The 24,920-nt window shown below is 42.4% G+C and overlaps 1 protein-coding gene across 10 annotated transcripts in view; it reads left to right on the forward strand.

The window, feature by feature from the left end:
* Nucleotides 1-1,424: 1,424 nt before the first annotated feature.
* The window catches only part of NTNG1 (netrin G1), a 151,533-nt gene continuing 128,037 nt past the window's right edge, over nucleotides 1,425-24,920 (forward strand). For 9 of the 10 annotated variants that reach the window (XM_017834269.1, XM_017834260.1, XM_017834264.1 and 6 more), the window contains exons 1-2: nucleotides 1,971-2,602; nucleotides 7,542-8,241. In XM_017834269.1, the coding sequence (XP_017689758.1) occupies nucleotides 7,996-8,241 (246 nt within the window). In that variant the 5' untranslated portion in view covers nucleotides 1,971-2,602; nucleotides 7,542-7,995. Of the gene's footprint in view, nucleotides 1,497-1,970; nucleotides 2,603-7,541; nucleotides 8,242-24,920 lie in introns of those variants that run through there. The other variant, XM_017834261.1, reaches the window with a different exon arrangement.

Below are 24,920 nucleotides of genomic sequence, written 5' to 3' on the forward strand. Positions count from 1 at the left end.
AGTTATTTACACAACCTACCAAATTCCACGGCTCAGATGGAGAAAAAATCTCTTACTCTACCAGAAATCCCCTGTCTCGTTTCAGCTAATTATCTACTGGCACTGTAAACGTAAAATTTTGTCAACAAAATACAACAGCACTGTTGCCTACGTAAACATATTTAACACCTCTTAACATGCAAAACACGCAAACAAACGACAAACTTGGCTCCTGAGCGTTCACAATGCAACCAGTATCCCACTGCCCAGCGCTCCTGGGCACCTGCAGTCGGTCAAATTCCGTAACCAAATAGTTGCCAGGAGTAAGCACAATTCCTACACGGGACTCACTAGTCATTATTAGTTTTAGATACTGTTTTGTAGCTTGGAGAAATATGAAAGGGAGAAGCGTGTGTCTCTCGTTTAAGCGACAGAAGTAGAGGACGTGCAGGAGGGAACCGGGCAGCACAGCAGAACGCGGGGCCGGAGTTTTCACGTCTTTCAGGAGCGCGGAAGGGCTGGTACGGGGCGGGCGGTCACGGCAACACCAGCACAGCCCAAGTCGCTCTCCCTCCCTGTTTCGGTGGCACTTAGGTGCTGCGGGCGCAGGACGAACCGGCGCTTCCCCGGCCCGCCCAGCACTGCGGAGGGACCCTCCGGCGAGGCGGAGGGGACGCTACCCTGTCCCCGCGGCTAAGCGCCTGTGCGCTGGGGTCAGCGCGCCGGGCTCGGGGCTCGGACGGCAGCAGCAGTGACAGCATCTCCGCCCGTGCGCTACCCGGCTAAAGCCGAAATAAAACGGGAAAATAAAGGCGAAGGGAGCGGCCGCCGCCCCGCCGGCTCCCGGGCGGCTCCGGCTCGGGCCGGGGCGGTGGGTCCCGTCCCGGTGCCCGCCCTGCGGGGCAGGCGGCGCCGGCGGTCCGCCCGCGGGGGCGGTGGGGCGGGGAGCGCGGCGGCGGGGGGGCGGGCGCGGCGGCGGCGCTAGGGCCGCGCGTAGAGCGGGCCCGGAGGTGGGGTAGCTGCCGCCGCCCCGCTCGCCGGCAGTCGCGGGGAGGTCGTTCCGAAGTGAGGAGGCGCTGCCGCCGCCCCCCGAAGTTTGGCCGCACCGCCCGAGACCGCCGCGCCGCAGCCCCGGCCAGGGGTGCGCTCCGCTCGCCCCGCGCCTCATGCCGCGGCCGCCGGCGCCCCGAGCGGGGCCGCCCCCGCCCTGAGCGGCGGTGGCGGGCGGGGAGCCCCCGCGGGCATCGCCCGCCCGCCGCCCCGCCGAGCGCCGGAGGAGTGCGGCCGCCCGCCCGCCGCGCGCCGCCCGCGCCCCGCCAAACTTCGACGCCGACAAGTGCCGGGGGCCAGCGGCGGCCCCGCCGAGCCCCGCCGCGACCCGCCGGCAACTTTGCCGGGGAGGAGCACCCCCGCCCCGCGGCCCCTCATGCCGCCGCCGAAGGAGCCCCAGCGCGTCCCGGCGCCGCGGCGGCTCCGCGCCGCCCCGCGGTAAGGCTCGGGCAGCCCGAGCCCGCAGGGTGAGTACCGCCCGCCCGCCGCCCGGGGCGCGATGGGGCGGGGGGGCAGCGCGGCGCGGAGGGGCCGGTGCGTGTGCCGGGCGTGTGTGCGGGGTCCCCCCGCGGGGCTCCGGCCGCCGACCGAGGGCGGATCGGCGCGGGCCGCGCGCCCCCTGCCGCCCGCGCGGAGCGGAGCGCGGCGGGGGCCGGGGCTGGGGCCGGTCGGGGCGGTACCTGCGCGGTGCCTCCTCCGCCGGAGCCGGAGCTCGGACCGGGCCGGGCTTTGAAGGGTCGCGGGCGGTGGGAGAGCCCTGAGGGAGCGCGAGCCCTGAGGGAGGGGCGCGTCCCTCGCGCGGCGCCCGCCTCGCAGCGCGGATTCACCCGCGCGGGGGCCGGGGGAGAGCGGCGGTCCCGGTGCGCAGAAGGCGGGGGCGGCGGCGCAGGGCATCGCCCCGCCGGCGAGGAGTGGCGGGCAGGTCACTGGTACCCAGCCTGGAAACAGTTGCTCCCTTGCATCGGAAACTGCAGGCGGCTTTCCTAAACATTCACATGCACGCAGAACCCCCAAAGAAACCCCGCATGGCGGTGAGCAGCGCAGATCGGCTGAACCCGATAAAACAGATGCTTTTATACTCTCAAAGTTGGTGCATTTGCGTTTTTGGTCTCTGCTGAATATACTTTTATTGTTCTGCAATCAACTTTTCAATATTCTGCATCTGATGTGGTAGGAGCCAGCCTCACTTCTGCAGAGATGTTATCGGAGACAGCGAGTGGAACAAGCCGTGGAGATGCTTTTAAAGAGGGAATAAATCACTGTCTTGCCTAGGGACAATGCGGTTGAGGATGAGCAGCTGTGGCCTGGGAAGCCCGTCAAAGGGAATAAAACCACAGCAGAGCTTCCCCTGGCTTGTTTTTTTTGCTGTTGTTGTGGGGGGTTTTTGTTTGGGTTTGGTTTTTTCATGTGGAAAAAAATAAACTTTGATTTCTGGCATATTTTTGGACCTTGAAAGAACAATCACCAGAGAGTTTCCAGCAGTTAGTGGCGATAGTCGGTCGGAGTTCTGAACTTTGCCATCGACCCTCAGCCCTCTGACACTGATAAGAAGCGGCACCAACTTTCTAGCTACGTATGTAAAATACAGCAATAGCACAGAACAAATTCAGTGACCAGTAGGCATTCGTTTTTGAGGCTAAGAACTTTCAGTTAGAAAGTCACCAGCTCACACCCTAACTTGAAAGCTTGGTAGCTCTTGTACCCTGGATACACTGTGTGAGAAGCATGTATTACCTTATTGAGGGTGAAAAATAATAATAATTAAAAAAGAAATTAACTGTTCCAAATGCTAACTTAAATTCCCAGAGGAAATACTTGCAGAACAGATTGATGCTAGGTACAGAGATATTGAAGACAGTAAGCCCCCATCATAAAGATTCTGGAGAAAAAAAGCAGCTAAGTACTAAGGCTCTAAAACTTAAATAGCTGAAGTGCATTTTACTCCATACGCTGACAGCTGATGATACCTGGCAAGTAATAGCAGTGGTAGTATGATGTGTCACTCAGGAAAAAATAATGTGGGAAAACCAAAAGTATTTCAAATATAGTGCGGAATCCCAGTTTTTTGGTAGCAGAACGCTGTATTTTCTTTTCTTCAGCCAATAGGTATTGACGTTTTAAATTTCTCCTGAGGCAAAAAAACTTTTCTGTGCTAAATAGTTAAATAAGCTGGATAATAGAACATAAACTTTGTTTGGAGCAGCATTTGAGTCTAAAGACATCAAAGCAATTGTTTGAGTATGCTGCATTTCATACAAGTATTGACAGAAATAATGTATATTGTTAAATACAGGTGCCCTCCTTCTTTGCATAGATGAGTGATTTTGCATTTATGAAAGGGGTCAGTTTGAATATGTACCAGGTTCTCAAGTTGCCTAGGTGTAGCATGGTAAAAAACACTTGAGGTTTATTAAATGTAAGTTGCATGAGAGTTAGTTCTGTTTTGTAATACACATTATTTCCTATGTTCTAAACTTACTTTAAATAATTAATACCTGGAGTGGACACAAAGGAGTTTTTTCCTTGGGCTTGTTGGATACATTCATCTGCTGAAACTGTTAGAGATAACAAACTTGAAACGTTTCCTTTTCGATAAATCTGTTCTGCAGCTGCCGGTGTTGGGAGGTGACAGCCAGCACTCCTTGCCTGCCTTCGTTATTTTAGCCAGTTCTCCTCGGGCCGCCATGCACTGTAATCACTGGGTTTGGCTCTCGTTCCTGCTCGTGCGTGGTGGCAGGGTGCACTTGATCCAATGTATGGGCAGTGTGAGAGGTGATGGCTCGTTATTTTATCACCTCCTTCACGTACCTGCATTTGCCAAAGAGGAAGGCCCGGAGCCCACCCCTATGGATTGCACAGTGACTTCCCAGCAGGGAGCTCGTGCAGGGCATCCAGACGATGCGGTTTGTGTGGAGGGAGTTATCTGGGGAAAGGGGTGGATTTTCACAGTGATGGAAGGAGGCAGAGGAGGAGTGTTTGCTACCAACACCTGATGAGATCTGAAGTTCTTCGCTGGCACTGATTCTGCCAAGATACATTTTATTTGTTCTGCGAAGGGGGTATATGCTCCATCAGCAGAATTAGCATGCTATGCGAGGTATGACTTCCCCACCTGGAAAGGGATGGGTGTGCTCCGAGCTCCCTCACAGCTGATTTTAGTCTGGGGGTCAGCTGCATGCTGTTCTTTCTCAAATGGCTGTAACATACTCACTGTGGCCAGAACATCCAGCACTTCCCAGATGGAGCAGTGCTCAGGGGGGAACGTAGAAGCAGCAGATGTGGCCTTCTGCACCGTTGCCTCCCAATGTTTTCCATATTGCAGAGGCTGTGGCGCATGGGAACGTTCAAGACCCAAAACGTCCTGCAGTTCATACCGCTGTTGCTCCACAAAGGAGATCTCCAGGAGCCTTGTGCACTGGAGGCTTTGCATACATTAGCTAAAGTCCTTCCAGCAGTTTGCTGTTCCCTCGCTCTCAGTCAGCAGGGAAGCTGATCCCTCTTTGTCACCTCCATGGCCCCCCAACACCCATGGTGTGCAACTAGCAAAGCACTGCAGGGTGGAGGGGATCAGGGCATTAGTTATTCCTGATTTGTTTGATTACCTTTTTGGAAAGTCAAATGCACAGGCATTACTGGGGACAAAAAAAACCCCCATTGCTTTGTGTTGCCCACAGCTAGAGGCTTAGGGTACAGCTGTAAACTTCAGAAATGTTATTCTAAACCTTTTTTTTTTCAGAATAATTGAAATAGATATTCCTTAGCAATAGAGCACTGAAATGTAGAGTGCATATTGTGAGTGACTCTGCAAGAATAAATATAAGCAAGACAAATTGTATAGCTTCATCAGAAAAAACCCGGCAGCGCTCAGCACATGATCTTTAATGTGCTTTGGTCAATATCTTTCTTTGTATCAATGGAAGCTCATTAGAAGAAGATATTGCAGACTAACTGAGCCATGCCGTACTAGTTCTTGCCAAAGCTTGACATTTTTAATACATTAATAATATGTCTGTAATGTAATGGAAAACTATTAATCAGAACTGGTTATATGCCAGAAATTTAAGCTATAATTGGCTGCTTCTTGTCAGGAATGTCTGTCGTACACTGCTACAGCTGCTTAATGCTCGGATGTCTTGCACTCCCCTGCACTTTTTTCCTTGTCAGTACACTAAATTCAATCGATGTTATAGTCTATAATTCTGTGTAACGACCATCATTATGACTGGCTTACTTTAATGAGAATTCGTTATATGGGAAGTAGTTTAGCACAGTGTGTTAAGGTAGTGGCTTGCTTTACATTTAGTCCTATCCAGTCCTGTTTATTAGTGGATCTGGGTCTCAGTATTTATAAAAGGTTATTGGTAACTGAAGAGCTAGCAAGGAAGATAGTAAAGAAAACAAACTTTTTTCTTTTTTTTTTTTTGCCTGAATATGTAAGCTTGTCGTCTAAGGATAATTAAATGCAGTAACTTCTTTTTTCTACACACACAAAAAAAAATATTATTCCAGCTATGATCAAGCCTTCTCCAATAAAGAGTATTTTATTTACCATAAATTTAAAATAATTTGGCTCCTTTTCTAGCAGAATAATTGTTTCCCTTTTTTATAATGACTGTTCTAAGCTAGGGAGTCTTGGGGATGGTTTTTTTCCCCTTAAAAATAGTAAAATACATTGGAAAGGACCAGAGGGAAGAGTATGAGATGTCTTTAGAATGACATGGAAAGTGTACTCTGAATTACTGAAGTCCAAAATAATAAGTAAACGCTCCCATTGAAAACAAAAAACTACAGTCTAAGGTTCCTACAAAAACAACGGTACTACATAGTGTGCTCCTTGAAAAGATTTAATTTTAATTTGGTCTTAGATATTTCTGCTTTTGTGTCAAATTCAGATTTGAAGCTTAAATATGTTTGAACTAATTGAGAATGATTATTGCATGAAAATTCAGATATTTGCCGCGTATTCTGATAAAATACATGAGAGTTTTATGGTAACACTTGATAAAATGAATATAATGGAAAATTGCATTTACGTCCATACGGCAATTATTGTAAATTACTTTGCTATGGAAACACAATTCAACCATCTGTTGGCATTTCATGGTGTCTGTAGTTTAGCTCAGTTTAGGATGAAGCATTATTTAAGTATAGGGAGGCTGCTTGCGAATAGCTTTGAAGATAAGTTTTGAAAATGCACACTACCAATGTGACATGCTAAGGAGCTTACCAGGTCACAAACTGCTTCCCGTGGTTTTGGGGTATAGGAGGGTTTATGACATTGGGCATAATTTAAAACTGGGAAGCAAAGCAGGCTGCAGAAAGCGGCGACTTATGGTTGTTGCTTAACATCTGTCTGGTGGGTTTGCTTAGATTTTAGCATCCAGACAAAGGAATTGTAGAGGTGCTGTGGCAGCTGGCTGAAATCCTCATCCTGCCGAGAGCCCAGTGCCCTGGCTGCCCATCCTCGGGTGGCATGGGCTGACACCAGGCACAAGCTGGAGTTCCTAGCCCTGATTTTCCTTGTCCATGTTAGGGCACTTATTCTGTCTTTGCCATTTCCCTTGTACATAATTTGTATTTTTACCTGTGTTTTTTAAGAAATATATATTTTAATATGTTGTGATAGCATTATATAGTTAGTATATAACTATAGTATATAGTATATTATTAGTATGTAGTTAGGTAGTTGTATATAGCATTTTATACCTGTAATAGTGTGACTGAGGTGCTACAAACTAAGGGAATTTCTATTTCCTTTCTGAAGAGCGGAAAGGGCATATATCTGCTGTGAAATAATTGCTGAGTACTCAGGTACAGCCACACTCAAACCTAAGAAAGTAAGAGGGGGAAAACATCCTTATAATAAACTACAAATAAGCCATTATCCTTATCAGTAGTTTGTCATCAGTGTAGTCAGTAAATCACAGAGCAAAGAAAAAAAAAGGAGCAAAGCTCTTCCAGTGCAAATGAGGAATTTCAAGGAAATTGAATTGTGCTTGCCATATCTTCGTTATTCTTTAAAAAAAAATCTAAGAAATGCGTAAGGCTTTTGGAGCTCATTGAGGTCCTTTGGCCAAGAAACTACCAGCACCTGGTAGTCCTGATACCCAACTCTGTGTCACTTTAAAAAAAGAACCTTCCTGCTGCTGCCCCACGGTGCTGGGCTGCCTGCTCCCCTGCCTGCCTGCACCATCTGGGCAGTGGTTGAGTTCAGTAGTTTGCTTTCCCATTTTGCTAGGGTAAAAATACAGTTTTGGAAGCAGGAACCTCTAAATCACCTGGAACATTATAAATTTGTCTTTGTTAGAGAAGAGTTAAACCTTTCATGTCAAAATACTTTTTACTGTGAATGATTTTGGTAGTTCATTCTAGCACAGCACCCACAGTAAAGGTTATCCATATTACACCAATTTGCTTTATATTGTATCAAACCTCCAAAATGTCAACATATTATATATTTTGTAATGCATCGATTCTTGGACAATAACTCTAATTTTTATTGTTTCTAAAAGGGTGCTGGTGCCAGAAGAAAAGAATGATTGATGGGAAACAGACACCAGCCTGTAGACACTCATCCTTTTGCTTCGGATACTGATTTATCAGTGTGTCTGGGCATCCCCTGCGAGCCCTGAACACAGAGGATCACTCAGGGTTATCGACAGTGTAGCTGAAGACCTGCAACTTCACAAATTATTATCTGCTATTGGACATCTTTTACAAGAAGCCTGACAGATAAGTTATAAGACAAAGGACAAGCGCTGCATTGCTGTGAAAGGCTGTCATCAGGGCCTGGGTGGCTTCTACCAAAGTCTTTAACATAGTGAAATAAACATCCTATCCTAATGCTTCACGTTTGAGTTGGAACCTATTTTATAAATAAATACATGTGTATGTACGTATAATCTATAGACTGCACGTAAGCCAGCACTGAGCATCCTTGCGAAGGTGACATAAAAGGATTTAGAAATGTATTGGTCAAGATTCCTGTCACTTCACGCCCTCTGGGTTACTGTCTCCTCCATGATGCAGCACTACCCTTCTGTGTGGGGACATTATGACGTGTGTAAGACTCAGATTTACACAGAAGAAGGAAAAGTATGGGATTACATGGCCTGCCAGCCAGAAGCCAGAGATATGATCAAATATGTAAAAGTTACTCTGGATCCTCCAGACATAACATGTGGAGATCCTCCTGAGACCTTCTGTGCAATGGTAAGGCAAACTTTTCGTTTTGCATAATTAGTGGGTGTATATTTGTGATAAGTGGCTTCAAAATGGAGCACACATGAAATTATCCAAGAAAATCATATTCCAAAATGTGAAAAGTTCTGCTGAACAAAATGCTGAGCAGTACATTAAGCTGGGCAACGAGATGTTCTGCTTATGAGTACCTGACTTGACTTTGCCTGAATTCGGTGTCTCTCTAGGTCAACTTTTAATGTGTCAAAAGCAGCATAAAACTGCTAGTGCGCTAACCCATAGCTGGGGTGGTCTTTGCCTGCATCAAGAAAGACTTGAGTGAACTGATTCCAATACAATCAGTTTAAAGCATCATAGCATGGTATAATTAAGCATAGTTTCCAAACAATGAGACCAATTGAACTCAAATTGCTGAAGCTTAAAAGTGATAGTAGGAGCTGAGCTGGTAAAGTTTTTCCAGCTAGCCCACACAGCCACAGGCAGCACTGCTAGAGCCTTGCTATTGCACACAGCAGATCCGTACCTGTGCATGTGGACAATGCAGCAAAAAAACCCTCCAAGTGGGGGCCAGCTCCACCATCTACTCACAGCTTTCTTCTTAACTGGAACTGTAGGCATTCGAGCAACCTAAAAGAGACTAAAGTCAAGCTCCTTATTTTAGATAGTCCTAAAATTAGAGACCGCATTTGGAAATGTTTGGCATGGTAAATGATTGTACAGGTATGAGAAACCAGGCAGACACTATATATACAGATATATGTATGTATATCAATCTTTTACAGCTGTGCTGCTCCCAAGTGTTTGATAAATCGTGCTGTGAGAGGTCATTTGAGTTAAAGGAGATCTTCAACTTCTTTCTCCTCACAAACTTAGAGGATTCATTTTATTTGCCATTGAATATTTCTGTTAAATATTGAGTGGAAAATACAGTGTTCTTTGACTAGAAAATATGAGTTTGAGATACAAAACATGTGTACTTACATCTGTTAATGCAGCACCAAAAACTTACATCACATTACCTACGTAATTTAGATTTGAAAAACCAAGGAGTTCTGGTAAGTGAGGTTATGATAACTGAGAAAAGTCTACAAGATACCTATTTGCCTGTGTACAAATCATCATTGCTGGGTGACAGCATCCCCACAGGAAGGAAATTAGCTTTTAAATGCCTTGTGGCATCATTTTCCACCACTTCTGTTCTGTAAGGAGTTCAGATCCAACCACACATCCATTTAGGGCATTATTTGCACGCATGCAGCTGCTTCCCACATACATTATGGTAATAGCCACGTGATAAATTGCAAAGCTACATGAATAAATTACATTCACTATGAACCTTTGACTGCACCACTTGCTCTCTGCCCACTAATCCATCTCTGCTGACATGGCTTTGACACTCTAAACCTCCAAGCAGTTTCAAGCAGCCACTGTTTAGAAACAAATAAGAGCCATGTGCCCCACATAATATCATCTTTTCTTTTTTCTTAATCTTGAAATATATTTTCTTAATCTTGAAATATATTTTCTCCCTCTGAATAGTAATAGCTGTGATTTAGCCTGTTTACTAAACTCATCATGTAATATGAAAAGTTGTTATTTTAATGAAAAAAAAAAAAACAAAACAAAACTGTCCAGCAAAACTTGTTTCTTCCTTTTGGTGGAGATAAACATTGCAGCAGTTCCTCTCTTAAGTAATTCCTCGGGTTTCTGAAGGCCTTTGTTATCAGTCCATTCTCTAGTTAGAATAATGATTTTAAACATAAAAGAACCAACCAAACAAAAGACATTTTGATTAAGTATTAAAAATGGTGCCAGAACTCCTCCTGAAAACAGTTGACCTCGCAAGGTCATCAATGCTGTGATGTGGGATGAAAGTTTGCTTGGGAATGACCTGAGGTTACAGCTGTAGCTCCCTTGCAGCTTAAGCCTCTGAGATGCATAAGATCCACAACAATCCTCACAGGAAAATAGAGAAACAACTGGAGGAGAGGGAGAGAGAGCCCGCACAATGAGGGTGTGTATTTAGTGACGTGAGTTTAGAGTGACTGACTCCTACCTCGTAAACCCTTGCATTTGTTTCCAGTATAGCTGTATATTGTACATACACACTATATTTAGATGCACACTGGTAATGGCTTATTTGAAACATTAGGAAAATGACAGAAATATTTGATATTCCCAGGGTACTGTCCATGGCCACAGCAGAGCACTCTCATCCCTAGAAATGCTTCACAGCTATCTGTACTATAGCTCCATGTAGGAATTGGACATTTCCTTCAAAATGAGCTTTTACATATGCCTTTGGCATTTTTGAGGAGATCTTTTATTTTTGTGTTCATTTTTAGTTTTAGAAAATGAGTTAAGAAGATAGCACTGACATACTTGGAGAAGGTGGGCAGTGGAAAAAAGAGTGCTTTCATGTTAGGCATGTTCTTGTGCTAAAAAATCCCAAATTTGAAGTGACAGAGATGCATAGGTTTCTTTTCAGCATGGTGAAGTGCCAAACCATCTTACACAAATGCTTGGTTTTGAGTACTGAATATTTGCCTGCTAAACCTGTACCATTGTTTTGTTTTTGAAATCAGGTTAACACTGACTTGGAGAAAGTCAGGGTCCTTTCTGATAATTCTAACAATAAGCAAGGGTACGAAACAGCCAAGTCTGCTTCTGCAGGATGAGAAGGAGGTTGAAGCAGCCTTCTGTTTTATTTCCATATCAGTTCTAGGATCGGGCTTAGTAACTTTCTGTTCACCACAGACTATATGGACTCAGGTAGTAGCTGTTGAGTCTCTGTCAGCTTTTGCTGTAGTATAGATTATATCCTTGAAACAAACCAGACTGAGAGGTTCATCCAAGTCCTGCTGGGAGATTATGGTAGAACCTAAGGCAGTCTGTGAGAGGGAGATGATAATAATCTGCAATAACACATAATGGAGTCGTGTGTTGCAATGTGCACAAGCATACAATACAGAGGAGATGGGCAGGTAAATTTGCCTCCTACTTATTTCAGCATATTCCCCATGGAATTAGATGATCCTCCTAGTCCATTATGAATTTTTACTTAATGAGCTTGTTGAGTTTATAGACTGTATAACAGGGTTTTGCATACATAGATTTGTTACAAAATTCACCACTCCTAGTTGGCATCTAAGCCCAGCACATGGTAGCTCACCACTTGCAGGTACCTTTGGGTTGTCCCTCTAGAAAAACATTTGTAGGTATTATGGGGAACACACAGCAGGAAAACTACCCCACAGTTGCTTTTATGCATCTATTCTGAGAATAACATTAGAGTCTCTGGTGACATTCAGTACTGACAGCTCTGGAGATTATTCGGAAACCTCAAGCCCCTGGAGTCCTATGATTATGTGAGATTCTCAGCTTTCATTTAAAACATCATCTTTATTTGCTTAGTCCTTCTGGTTGCAGGGAAAAGTTTGGAAATGAAACCAAGAAGCTCAAAAAGCAGAAGCCAAATAAATAGCCCTTCAAATTATTATTTGTTTAAAATCTCATCATATTTAAAGTCACTCAGGATTTTTACAGCTTGGAAAGGATTTTGCTCAAGAGAAGAGATGCATGAAAGAAACTTATAAACAAATAAGTGGTTCGCTGCTAAGAGCAGTGAACAGTATATAGACATGGAGTTGCATGTGTCTGTAAGGAGGATGTGACAGCATCCTACCACAATTAGTATTCATCCTGCCAGGATAACCAGCTCCCTGTGGAAAGGGTTGACTGGTCACTCCTGGCTTCCCTATATGTTTTAAAGCAATTTTTAGTTGTTTAGAGTGAGGCACAAATGCTGGCAGAAGGTGCATGTCTGCTTTCTGTGGTATTCTTTGAAGGAAATTTGGCTATCTTTTGTCAGTCACAGAGTTGGACTGAACAGCCACAGTGTTTGAGCCAGCGTGACCATTCCTGCAAGTCTGTAATTCATGAACTTTGAGCACTTGGCATTGCTAAAAGTGTGTCTGGCACCGTACGCTTATGCTTAGTTGGCCTGGGAGGAGAGGGAAGGAAGAGGAAGGAAAAGAGAGAAGAGAAAGAAGCTATTTGCATTTGCAGAACTGTGGGATTCACTTTGCAGAGATACTGTAGGCAAATCTGAAGTACTTGGTGGTGCTAGTTCTTGTGGCTTGCAGCATTTCCATTTACTAAACACATCTGCTTTAAATCCCTGGGAGTAACTAACAGTTGGTGAAATATACTTCCCTCTTTTAAGCACTTGTTACAATTCCACACTACTCTGTCCAGTCATAAAAACAAACAAATCTGACTTCTTCTGACTGTCACCATCTTTGGCCCTACAAGAACAGCATGTGGGTGGCTTCTGGTTTCTTTATTTCTAAAGCATTTGCTGTCTATACAACTGGTACAAGCATGAGGAACCCCATGATGCTCATGGCTCAGAGGTCCCATCGCCCCACTCACACCTGCCTTGCACACGGACTAGCCCTCTTTCCTGAAATCCAGCCTTTAGCATGAAGTTTGCATTCAAACCTTAGCCAGCATTAGTGTGCAAATTCATCATGAATTTAACCAGGAGACTCCTAGTGGCTATTGCTGTAATTTGCAAACTAGAGATGAATTTATGTTACCGACCTGTATTTGCAGTTTAGCAAGATCTAAACCCAAACAGAAAATTGTAACACCATCCCTCATCCCAAGGGCTAAAAAATGATGAAATTGCCATCAATTATAGTTGCCTGTAGCTAATTTCCTTCATAGGGTAAACAGAAGCTTGAAAAGAAGCCTGCAGATGGGAGGCCTGAGCATTTGTACAATTTATAGAGCAGAAATGCTGATGACAGTAGAAATTTGAGCCCTTGAGTGCTCCTCTGTATTTCATAGCCAATCAAAACTAAATTAAGAAACAAAGATTATTAAAAAGTCTTCTGCGCATGTAATTCTGGCATAATATTATGAGGTGGACATTAAATTTTTCCCTCTGAGACTTTCAGCATCATTAATATAGCATTCCTTTAATTACAAGTAGGCTCATATTCCTTAAAAAAGGGAAAATACTGTGTAGCATAGTTAGTGATACCATTATTATGTTTACTAAAATAATTAAATGAACAGATTCTGAGTAATGTATAAATCAAAATGTGAAATAAAAATTGGTTTTAGAAGCATTTTGGCATGCATACATGCATTCTCGAGAAAGACATTTTAAAATAGTGTTGAGCAATATCATTAAGAGATGCTGTTAAGAAAAAAGCTCTTTTCTTTTATGGGCTGAATAAGAATATACAATCCTTCATTTTTATTCTGTCTGTGTAATCTTATTAGATAGCACAGGGTAGAATGGGAGCAGGGAGTTAAAGATGAGACTATTGGTACTGTCTTGTTTAAAGTGCATTTTCATAGTTGTATATTTTAAAAGTATGTACAGCTCAAAGTTATTGCAGACTATTTGCAGCACCTGCATTCATCTAATTTGAATTCTTTTTGAGCACATGTAGTTATTACAAGTGTTGCTTTGTCATTGTAGGAAAGCACTTTATCCTTCAGGGAGCAGAGTTTTTATTTTGGTGTTTCCTCTTAAATTACTGAATATTTAATTACATTTCTAATACCCTGAGACTCGTATGGCGAGCTACAACCCCTTCCCCTGTCCCCTGTGTAGGGACACCTCAGCCACCCCACTGATATGTCTGTTCCTGCCGAAGCACCACTTAGCTCCGTAGGTAGCAGCCTCAGAGCAGCTGTGAGGACGAGAGGAAAGCGAGAAGCACGCGAGAAGCACACATCGTGCCCTTTGCTCCTGCCGTCCCCCCCAGCGCCCTCCCACTGGTCAGCGCGGAGACGACATCCTACCTGTGCCTTCGGCAGCGGCTGCTGCAGACACTTCAAAGGCGCCTCGGTCCTCGTGGGAAAGGATCTCTTGGTTTCATAAAAGATAAAAAAAAAAATTCGGTATAATTAACGACAGCAGGAATAAAAAAATAGCTTGGTAAAAATCTCTGTTTTCTTCCAACTGGAAGCAATCTAAAAATTAATAATTGCTCCTAAATCAAAACTGAGTATTGGCAGTAAAACAGATTTGCATTTTATTCATTATCACACATCAAGATTCCCCAGTAAATCATTAACAACACTCTGGCCAGTTGCTTTTTTTTTTTATTCTCAGTTAAACTTTGGGTACTGGAATGTTTTCAAGCCTTAAACAAAGCAAAAGCATGCCCACAAAGTACATAAGTTGTTAAAACTATATATTTGGGGCTAAAACAGGGTTCCTAAACAAAGTCAAGGACTTCTACATATTTTCAGTTGCAGAGTTTTAAAGCACATCACTAGTATGTGTAGAAGTGCATCCTTTTAAGGAGATATATATTTTATAAATACACTTTATAAAAGCAGCTGTTAAGCATTTTCTAACATTGCCTTTATTCCATTTGGTACTTGCTCTTCTATTTTGTTTTTCTCCCCCTGAATGTAGCTGAGAATAGTATATATTTTTAGACAATTATTTTAATAACAATTGATGTTGAAAAGCAAGGAACAGCTCTGGGGGTGATTGTGACTCTGTGGATGAGGTTCTTACAAATACCTGAGCTGGTAACTGCCCTGCTCCCCTCCTTCCAGGCCCCCCAGAGCACCAGGTGGATATCTGGGGGGAGCTGCTCAAGTACTTCGGGAGCTTGGAGTTTTGGCCTTGTTTGGTTGTGGAACCAGCAACACCAATATTATAAAGAAATAAACAACTTTCCCTATAAAATGAATACCCAGACATCCATGGGGAATCTGAGTGGCTTGCTGTCAATGCAGCTGGACCAGAAATGTCCCCTCAGCAACACCTTTAGTGCCGTCTTCTGCAGTAAAACAATACTACTTTATAAATAAAATCTTTACTAGCAACCTATTGTAAAGTGAACCACTTCTGGTGAGGCAGAGGTGATCTCAAGCTTGTGGCTCACTGTAGGAAGACTCCTAACAAGATTTGTTGGGGTGCAGAGCCAATGCAGTAAAGCAGCATCCGTGCTCCTCAACCGGGGCAGGACAGCGCATCCCTCCCGTGCTCAGGGGAGGCGGCACCAGGTGACCTTGTTTCTTCTCTGCTAGAAACCCTGAACTGAGAATTTTTTCCAGGGTGGTAAATCTTCTTTTCAGCAGAGTGACCTTTGGTTTCTAACCGGAGGAGCGGTGGTGCAGGATCACCCCCCTCACAGCAATCAGCCAGTTTGCTTTCGCACGTTTTGGTCAGGGGCACGATGTCCTGCGGTCCCAAGTGAGCTGTGCAGCGTTAGGCTTTCCAGGCTGCTGTCTTATTTTGAGGACAGTGTACAAGGAGTGTGATATTATATTTCTTCCTGCTGTGATGGACAAGTCTCAGAGTGTGAATTTTGGATTTACTTGGCAAAACTAAGCAGAAATAGTTTTTACGCTGCTCAAGTTTGTCCAAATTATCTGCATAAACATGTTTTTCCCTCTTCATTTATGTCTCTTCTTGTATGTCTCTAAACCGCAGAGTTTCATGTTTCTTTCTTGCAGAGCTTATACTTTGTAATGGCTAAAAATCACTGGAAACCAAATGCAGGTTCCTGAGGCACTTCCATATATTAAAATTGCCATGTGTAAGCATCTTAGTTGAAACAAAGCCAAGTGAACTCAGCCAACAGTTCTACAAACCTAGTGTACGTCAGGACAACCAGTTTGGTTACTGAGCTCCCCAGAGTCCTTTGAGAAGGCAGAAGTCAGTAAGTTGACTCTCAAGTAATGATTTTAACATTTAGAGATTTATATTACTTATAAAGGATCCAGTCCCATATACAGCCCAAATCACCTTCATTTGTTCAAGAAAAATTAAATGAACAAACTGAGACAACAATCATGCTCTTCCATCCCTTCTGCTCCATGCCGGGGAGCAGAGGGGGAGACATACCAACAAGTAGTAGCAGTCCCTGTTAACAGAGTATGGAAATTACCCACCTCCTTATGCAAGGATGAAAACCTGTCATTTGTTTTTATCCACAGAGTTTAGAAAGGGCTGAATTTCCTGAATTTGCTGGAGATGGTCATTTTTAGTATGAGTGCCACTGACACTTTTTTTTTTTTAATACAATACCGATACTGTTTTGCCAAAGCTGCCATTTCTGATACATAAAACAGCATACCTATTTAGGAGTAGCTAAAACCAGGTGAGAGATTAAACCAAATATTTTTTTACGTTTTTCAAGGCCTATGAGTACGAGGTGAATCTGAAAAGTAAAAAATATCCCAGACACCATGCAGATCATTGACTGATGAGATACAGATCCCTGTGTACACTGGAATGCTAATCTCCCTAGCTAAAATGTAGGAAGTAGTTCTGTACCCAATTTACTTGTAGAAACAATGACTGTTGATACACATTTTAAGTATGGAAGTTTATGTTTTCACAGGTCACTTGCAGTGACATCATCTTGATCTACAAGTACAAATATAGCTAGGGACATGAAAATCCTCGGCATTGAGCTGACTTGGCAATGTGCATAAGTGATTTCATGTAGCTTTGATGTTTGCTGTGTTGTGTTTTCTGGAAAATGGTTTATTTCTTATCTCCTAGTTCTTTACGCAGATTGTTTATGTGGAATTTAGGAACAAAAAAGGAAAGGAAAGAAAAGGGTGCAAATGAATTTTAATTATGTTTACTACGAGCAAAAAATTGTACTATATCAGGGATATTTTATGTCAGGCTTCATCCCAGAGAGAATTTTTATCGCTAAGTAGTTGTAAAACCTTTAAAAGAAGACACCATTATGATGAAAGGAGCATTTTCTTACATGTATGCACTGTGTCTTTCCTACATCTTGGTGCATTTTAGATTTTTATCTGTAAAACTGTCAAAAGCCACATTTTAGCTCATCAATTTGATTTTTGCCAGCTACACCTGCTCATAAGAAGCTTTCCTCTAGCGAAAATTAGAAACAGAGTTACTTGTGGGTGACATTTACAAGTGACTGGGGAGGAGAGAAGCTAAAAAATAAATAAATAAAGAGGAATAGCAAACAACTACACAAAAGCCCTCCTCCTTTAAAAACAGCAATATGCATTGCTATACAAGAAAAGTACAGAATGCAATTTTCTAACTGCTAAAACAACTTTTTCTACACGTGCTATTTTCCCTATCTATTTTTATCGCAGGCTTCCAGACTCTGACAAGCCTCTTGGCTTCCTTGACCATATGGATCTGCCAAGTGGTAGGAATACTGTAGGGATAGCCTGCAGAAATATCCTAGCAAGGTGTCTCGCTTTGCAAGAGTTGACTCAGACTTCCAGACGTGTTAAGTAATGGGTGTAAGGGGCTCAAGCATTGTAGCTTTCCTCACTAAATTTGTGGGGTAAATTTTTGCCAGAAGTTTGCAGCCAAAAATCCCTTTTTTCTGAAAAAGAAGTGAGATAAGATTTTGAAAATAAACAGTTAAGAGCATAGAAGCTTTTGTTAATCTAAAGCACTGGCTTTGATTTTTTAAAAAAGTGTCCTTCAATAACTAAAAGGCAGGTGGAAGTGAATCAGCATGTATATTTTGTGCCTAACACTAGTGTTTGACTTTCCATAAACAGGACTTGAAATGTGATCTTCCATTGAAATTAATGGGTCCTTTTTTGCACAACAGAAGGACTCCTCCTAACAGCAAAGGATGGTGACAAAATAAGGCTTCCTTAGCAGTGTGCATTATCCTCTGTACTGTACTGGTTTGAAACTCTCAAACTGGAAACCTTAAAACCATCCTAAGTAAAGCATGTAAAGTGAGCTTCAGTGCAGGGCAGGTTGTCTGTAGTAACAGGACAGGATTTGGATAACGGGATATTATCCATCTTTTCTTGGGTACAGTTTTGGGGCATAGAAGAATACACTGAAAGCATATTTTAGATCACCTAGCTGGAAAATGCCAGCTAGAATACACTGATAGAATACATAAGAGGGTTTCCATATTAAAATATACCATTTCAGTGTTGTGTATCTCATGGCTTATTTGTCTTCTGTCCTTTTCAATTATTTACTATTATTACTAATCTTCCCGTAGTTCTCCATAATTGCATCATCATCGGTTGCAGCACTCGAACATTAGCTAACCATCATCATTTATGAACTTTAAGTTTTTAGGTTTAAAAAGAAGTCTCAAAAAAACACTACAAGTTGCCTCTTTTTGTTAATCAGAAAAGGTGGGATTTTCAGCATAACATTTTATGAAATTTTAAGCCTTGACAGAGAGTATGCCATTTTTCAATGTTAAACAATGGACTGATGTCTGAAATTCATGTGGGGTTTGTTTGGGTTTTTTGAAGCCATATACACATTTGCTTCCCCTCCTTCTACAAGTTGTTTCAAGTCCTCAGCTGATGTAAAGGGGTGTGTGTACATTTAGTGGCATAGTGGAAAAGGTAGCTCCCATACATCTGCCCCTTGTGCTGTCCAAGCACCCCTCCTGGGTGCCATCCTCTCTCTCCATTCACCCCAAAATGTAGGCTCTTGAAAATGGTGGGGAGAAAAAAGACTAATGAGAGAAATGAGGAGTTGTTCCAAAGAACAGAAGAGCCTGCCTTCCTCCTCACTGCATCCCTGTCTTGTCATACCTTAAATGCTCCGCACCTTAAGAAGCCAACAGAGCTGATGGGTTTGTTCTTTCTTGGACTTCTACCTTTTCTGGGTAAAAATCTCTTTGAAAAGGGTGCAGACCCATACAGACCTCATCTGGGGACTTTAGATGGGTACGGGTGAAGTGTTTTCTAAATGTTTTCCAAATTTAAAGATTAAATAGTTCAACAGTAGGATGGGAGAAGTGTGTGCTGAAATGTGGATCCGTGGATAAGAACCCCTCATTGTGCTGCTTTTCCTAGGTGCACACTCTCTAAGACAGTAAATACATTGCAGGAGCTCAGAGAAAGCAGGCACAGTCTTTTTACAGGCCACGTTCAGCTCTTCTGATCAATGATAATCTGGATAAGAATTTGGAGTAAATGTCATTCTGGTGATTGTATCTTGTTAAGGGCCTCATACTGCTAAGTAATGGGCTTGGAATGATGAAATTGTGCATAAGATCAGAAACAAAAATCAGAAAGCAGCAGGGCCCCACTGGATTTAACCTTAGCCTCAGGGGTTTTTTCAGTTCCCATCCTCAAGGTCATTGCATCTGTACTAATGCAACTATCAAGATCCTCCTCCTGCCAGGCCAGTTCTTTCTCATACTCCAAAAGATTTACAGGAACTGACCAAGAAAAAAATAATGTTCTTCACAAATTACTGCAGAGATGAATGGCAGCTGTGCTCTCAATGACCTGTTTTAACACTTTTTTTAATGACACCACCCTGTACGAGCTTCTCTCAACTCCTGTCACATAAGCCACAGTTGGGTTTTTTTGTCTTTCATCCTAGCCAAACACCAAGGCCTCAGAAAGTAAATGTAACGGCCATGCTGAGCAAGCCTTTGCTGTCACTGCCTTTACTCTGGATTAGTAATTGTTTAATTTATAATTATGAACTGTATGAAGCCTTGCTGGAAGAGCAGAACAAGTTTACTTTTACAGTGATGAAATAAATCATAAATTGCAAAAAACTGTTTTTAATAGTGAATATTTTTGAAATTCAAAAATATCCCTCTGAACCAAGGATCAGATGCACAGAATTTTGCTGAGAAATACATGTGAACACGTAGCAGTGCAGCTATAGCAAAGGGCTGCTGCTGAAGAAGAGGGCAATAAACCTCATTTGAGCTAGGAAGGTGGCCTACAAGGTGATGCCAGTCTCAGTGGCAGACGCTGCCCTGTATCTTACACACACCCAGAGTGTCCCAGGAGGTGTTGCAGCCCCTAAACAACCCATGGCGCATGCAGAGAAGCATATAGCAATGTTGCATCTCAGAAGATGATGACAGATCCCTCCTATTTCTATGCAGAACTTGGAGAATTCTTGGATAACTTGTTTCCAGTAGAAATCAGAACCTCATAAGCATTTCTCATATGGAGAAAAGCTAACAGTTTTGTCACACAGACTTTGTCAGAAGACATTATCTGGCCCATAAACACATGAAGCAGAGAAACTTATACCTGAGCCTACAATACTGCTGTACCTGATAACACAGATATTTATTTCAACCCTGCGCTTCATAGACCTCCACATGCCAGGTAGTTGGGTTCAGTTATTATCAACTTTAATTATTTATAGTTTTCTGCCCTAGGTTTCTTAAGGCTTTATGCAGAAAAGCAGTACAGAAGGTAAGCACAACACAAAATAAGGGCACACTTTACAGGGAATCTACAGAACCTGAAACTAATGAGAAAGAGTCCTTTCCTACAGTACCTGTGGCTCAACATCTTATTGTGCAATCCATGAACCTCGCAGGCTTTGAGCAGATCTGCAGCTGTAGAAAAGAGCTGTTTCCCAACTGGGTTTGGGTTTTCGGTGGAATATTTTTAGGTTTTCTCAGTTTGAGTCACATTTCAACTATTTTGCTTCTTTTTTGTAATTTTCTTTGTTAATTGTATGTGCAAGGGTCACAGAAGTAAAGTTGTAAAAAAATCTAATTTTATCGTGCAGTTGATTTATGAAATGATGCTCAGTTCCTTCAGTTTGGGAAAATAACATATACCACTAATAATCTCTCAGAACTGATTTAACACCGTATTCTATTGCAGTGCTAGGAAGAAGCCAAGGACTTGTAACAATCTGTCATTTGCAGTGACATTTTTATTACTCTTTCAGAAATGCTGTGCTTTAATTGTCTTCCTGCTTCAAATCAACTGCTTAGTTTGCTTTATCAGTATTTTTTTCTCTATAGTTACAGTTGCCCTTGCTATAAGAAACCTAAACTCTCTGTATATTCCTGGCATGGTAACTGCCAACAGGAACAGGAGCAGAGAACCTACCCATGTCCTTCTAATTTAAGAGAGTGAAAATGGTATTGATTGCAAGTCACATTTTTATGGAGTTCACACCAAATTCCTTGTAGACCTGCATTCCAGGCAATTCCCCTTGATTCACTGGGATTGACCTGAGAGAAAAATCCATCAATATAATATACCTTTTTTTTCCAATATTACAAAATATTGAAATAGCTTTCCTTTCAAATATTAAAAAGAAAAGCTGCAAGCTCTTAATTTAGTAGCAATGTCGCTAGTGCTTTAGCATCTTCTGCAGTGTGCCTCCAACTGATGAACTGAAGCACAACTATAAATAAAGATGATGTCTTTGTCAGCTTGTGAGAAAAAAGGGTTGGATTTTGGGTTTGTTTTTTTTTTCACCTTTCCTGAAAGGACATGTAGTAATATGTCTCTAATCTTTTTGTTTGCTTAATACATACATTTATCTGTTTGGTGGGTTACTGATTCAAAACAGTGATTTTTCGCCTCCTGGTTCGCAATATAGCTCAGTGAACAACAGGAACACAGCCCTAAGATTGCATTGTATACAATTGGCACTCTAAAGTTTAATGATTGTGTTAAGTTCTCAGCTTTACAGTTCAGGACTTAGAGGTGCTCATCTCTTTTCAAGTGAGAGGCAATTTTCCTCCACCCCAAAATGAACTGAACCTAGCCAAATCGCAGTCTCAGACCTGTAGACTCTGTGTATTCTCTGTGTGTCTCAATGATGAGGGGTCCTCTCTCCACATCCCAAATCCTTAGGATATCCTTTTCATGGTTGAGCTGCTCCTTTACCGCTCTGTATCTGATAACTGAGAAGCTGTCTGAGGAGCAAATGGTTTTGTTGGGTTGGGTCTACCTACTCTGTATTTTAAGAGAATACCTGTCAGAAAAGCGTTGTTTCACAAATCCCCAGATTGGGGACCCAATGCAATGACAAAGAGGAGGGACTTGATGATGGCTGTGGGAGGATGGCTGGTCTGCATGCTAAGAGGTTTTAATGGAGCAGAGGAAATCTGTCCTGGCTTCTGACTCATAGATGCATTCAGGCAAAATAACAATTGGGAAAAAAGAGAGTTAATTTTCAGGGCTTGCATGCCTTCAGATTTGTTTGCTTGAGAATATTTTTGGAGGGTAATGTTAGATGCTAAGGGAAAGTTACAGAAAGGCTTGTGACTAATGGATAAGATGCAGGATGCTCTGTGATGCTACAAGAAAAATGCTGATGCAGTTAACTGATATCAGAGAGATAAAATAGCACTAGCATAAAAAAAAAAACCTGAAAGATTTTGTCAAGGTTTTGAGATCCCACCTCGGTATCATTTTAGAGGGTGTTTCTGACTGGTAGCCACACTAATAACTGCAGATTAAAGTGTCATACAACTCGATTAACTAGGTGAAGGGAAAATAGCAACATTTTCTTTTTAATGAGATGTCTGCTCTCTCCTCTTCTGTACTATGCATCTTAATGTACCTTGCTGTCTGCACTGACTTGGGGCTCCAAGGCTTTGTCATTTCTTGGCAATTCCATTCTCTAATTTCTTCTGACACATGGTGCTTAAATCCACACGAAATGTGAGGTGAGGCAGAGAGGATTCCTGCAGACTGCCATGCCATAAGAGGAGCGCTCATTTGCATTATTCATTAGATAAATGCACTGATTTGCATCTCATTCTGGTCGTCTCCATTTCCAGGCAGAGGATGTACAGAATTCGCCGAATTGCTGAATTTTTATGATATTAATAGTGTTCATATGGGATTAAGTCTCCATTGTCTGCTGCCCTGTATTTTGTCCTGCACTTACCTTAAATACCTACAGAAATTACATCCTTTTGTTGTTTTAATAGTGGATTGTGGCTATTTACTGAATAGTAAAAGGGTGCTAATTTGTTATTACAATTTTGAAAATATTTATCAAAGCCATAACTCAATACCTAATCATTATTTTTATTGGAATATTATGATCTTTTTCCCTGTTGTTCTGAGGTTATGGTTCAAAAGTAAAGCAGCTGCAGTGAGCTGACGGTATCTCTAATTTTTTTTTTGCCATTCAGTATTCTTGAGCAGTAAGCTTTAAGAACTACATGCCTTCTGTTAACTAACATGTTAACACAGTAAAGGTGAGAAATAGTATAACCATAGATACCTTTCAGCATTGTTTCATTCCTTTCTAAGCTTTAGCTTAGCATTAGTATTTGATTCAGAAATCTATGCTGTAAAAAGGAAGGGTTATCACTGTTCTGCCCACAGGGTATTGCAGGGGGAAGCTCAATTTTGAAGGGGTGGGTTTAGCACTATTGAGCTCTTTCATTCTGTTGCTAAACACAGGAAACAGTCTGGGGGAATTGGGAATTTTGAAAGACTTGAACTAGTATTCATTATTTCATCAGTGCTTTTACAGAAAATGTACATGCTAAACACCTTCAAAAGTGCTGCTGAAACTCAGAGCCATTCCCCCCGAGCTGTCATTTACCTCCTAGGACAGCGAATTGCAAAAACAAATAGTGGCTTATTCTGACTCTGCATGGCCTTAGTTACGCCTGGTGCTGCACTGGGCTGGATATGGTACAAAAATAAGGAAAGATGTCGTCCCCATTTTAAATTGCTTGCAGTATAATTGAACCACAAGTGTAAAAAGCAATAAAAAATTGGGGCTCTGAAGGCTGACTTAGGCAAGATAAGGTGTTAAGACTGATGACTATGCATTATTTTTATTGTAATTATGGCATGGCTCTGTGCTGATGCTGTAGCTGTCTGATGTATTGGGGGTGCCACGCTAGACAGATTCATGTTGGGCTCTTGAATTAGAAGATGGGAAAGGCAGTGGACCCAAGGAACAGTTGGTCAGGACACTTCATCTGTAAGCAGGGTTACAACAGAAAATACAATTGAAATGGCATATGAAAATGAAACTAGGACCCTGCCTAATACACAACTTAATTATAATTGAGTTTGCCACAAGTTAGCGACAGCTGAATCTAAACAAATCACCCAGGTAATGTGCTGATTGCACTAACAGCAGTTGTTGTCAGGGGCAGAAGATGCCATATGGCTCCTCTTCTCTACCCAGGTCAAAATATCATTAGGAAGAAGCTTAACTACATCAACACAAATGAGAAATTAGCCAATCTGGCTTTCCTCCAGCCTGTGGTGTGAGTACACATCCCAGGGTTTGGCCATTCCCAGGCACAGTGGGGGGCTACTGAAGATTTTTCCAGAATGTACCAAGTGGAGGAGTATCATGGTACTTGAGGACAAACAAAGGCAGCTGGTGCTCAGTTGCATTGCTCAGGCACATCTTAGCTCTCTAAGACATGCTCAGATTATGTTTGGGCAGTTTGTGAAAGGAAAATAAAGTATGAGAGACACCCAATACAAACCAGGGCAGCGGAACGTGAGGGATGAATGTGAGGGACCTGAGCTAGTCCTGCACAAGGCAAGGTCGGGTTCAGCCCAAGGGAGGCCTTTTTATGTTAATGGCGACATGAGTCAAACTCCATGTAGTGAATTTGGTGCAAATCTTCTAAAGTTTGTACAGGATTTTTATTTTGTGAATAGACAAATTTATAGTATAAATTTTGCAGTCCCATGACGATGATGTTATGCCTGATATTCCCTTATGATTCCAGAATCTTGTCCATTTACAAGTATCAAACGCTAAAACCAGTCACTAATAATAATGCAAATGCTACTGCTCCTGCAAGAGCAGCAGAAGCTGGTTGCACCATTGCTTTGAAATGAACTTTTAGCATGTCTCTTCTAAACTGTGTGATGCTTTACGAGTTTGCATCAGGCTGAAGTGCAGCAGAAGTACAGTTTACGGTATATTAAATTGTTATTAACTA

This window comes from Lepidothrix coronata, unplaced genomic scaffold (assembly GCF_001604755.1).
Source record: "Lepidothrix coronata isolate B3197 unplaced genomic scaffold, Lepidothrix_coronata-1.0 Scaffold231, whole genome shotgun sequence".
NCBI classification, from domain to species: Eukaryota; Metazoa; Chordata; class Aves; order Passeriformes; family Pipridae; genus Lepidothrix; species Lepidothrix coronata.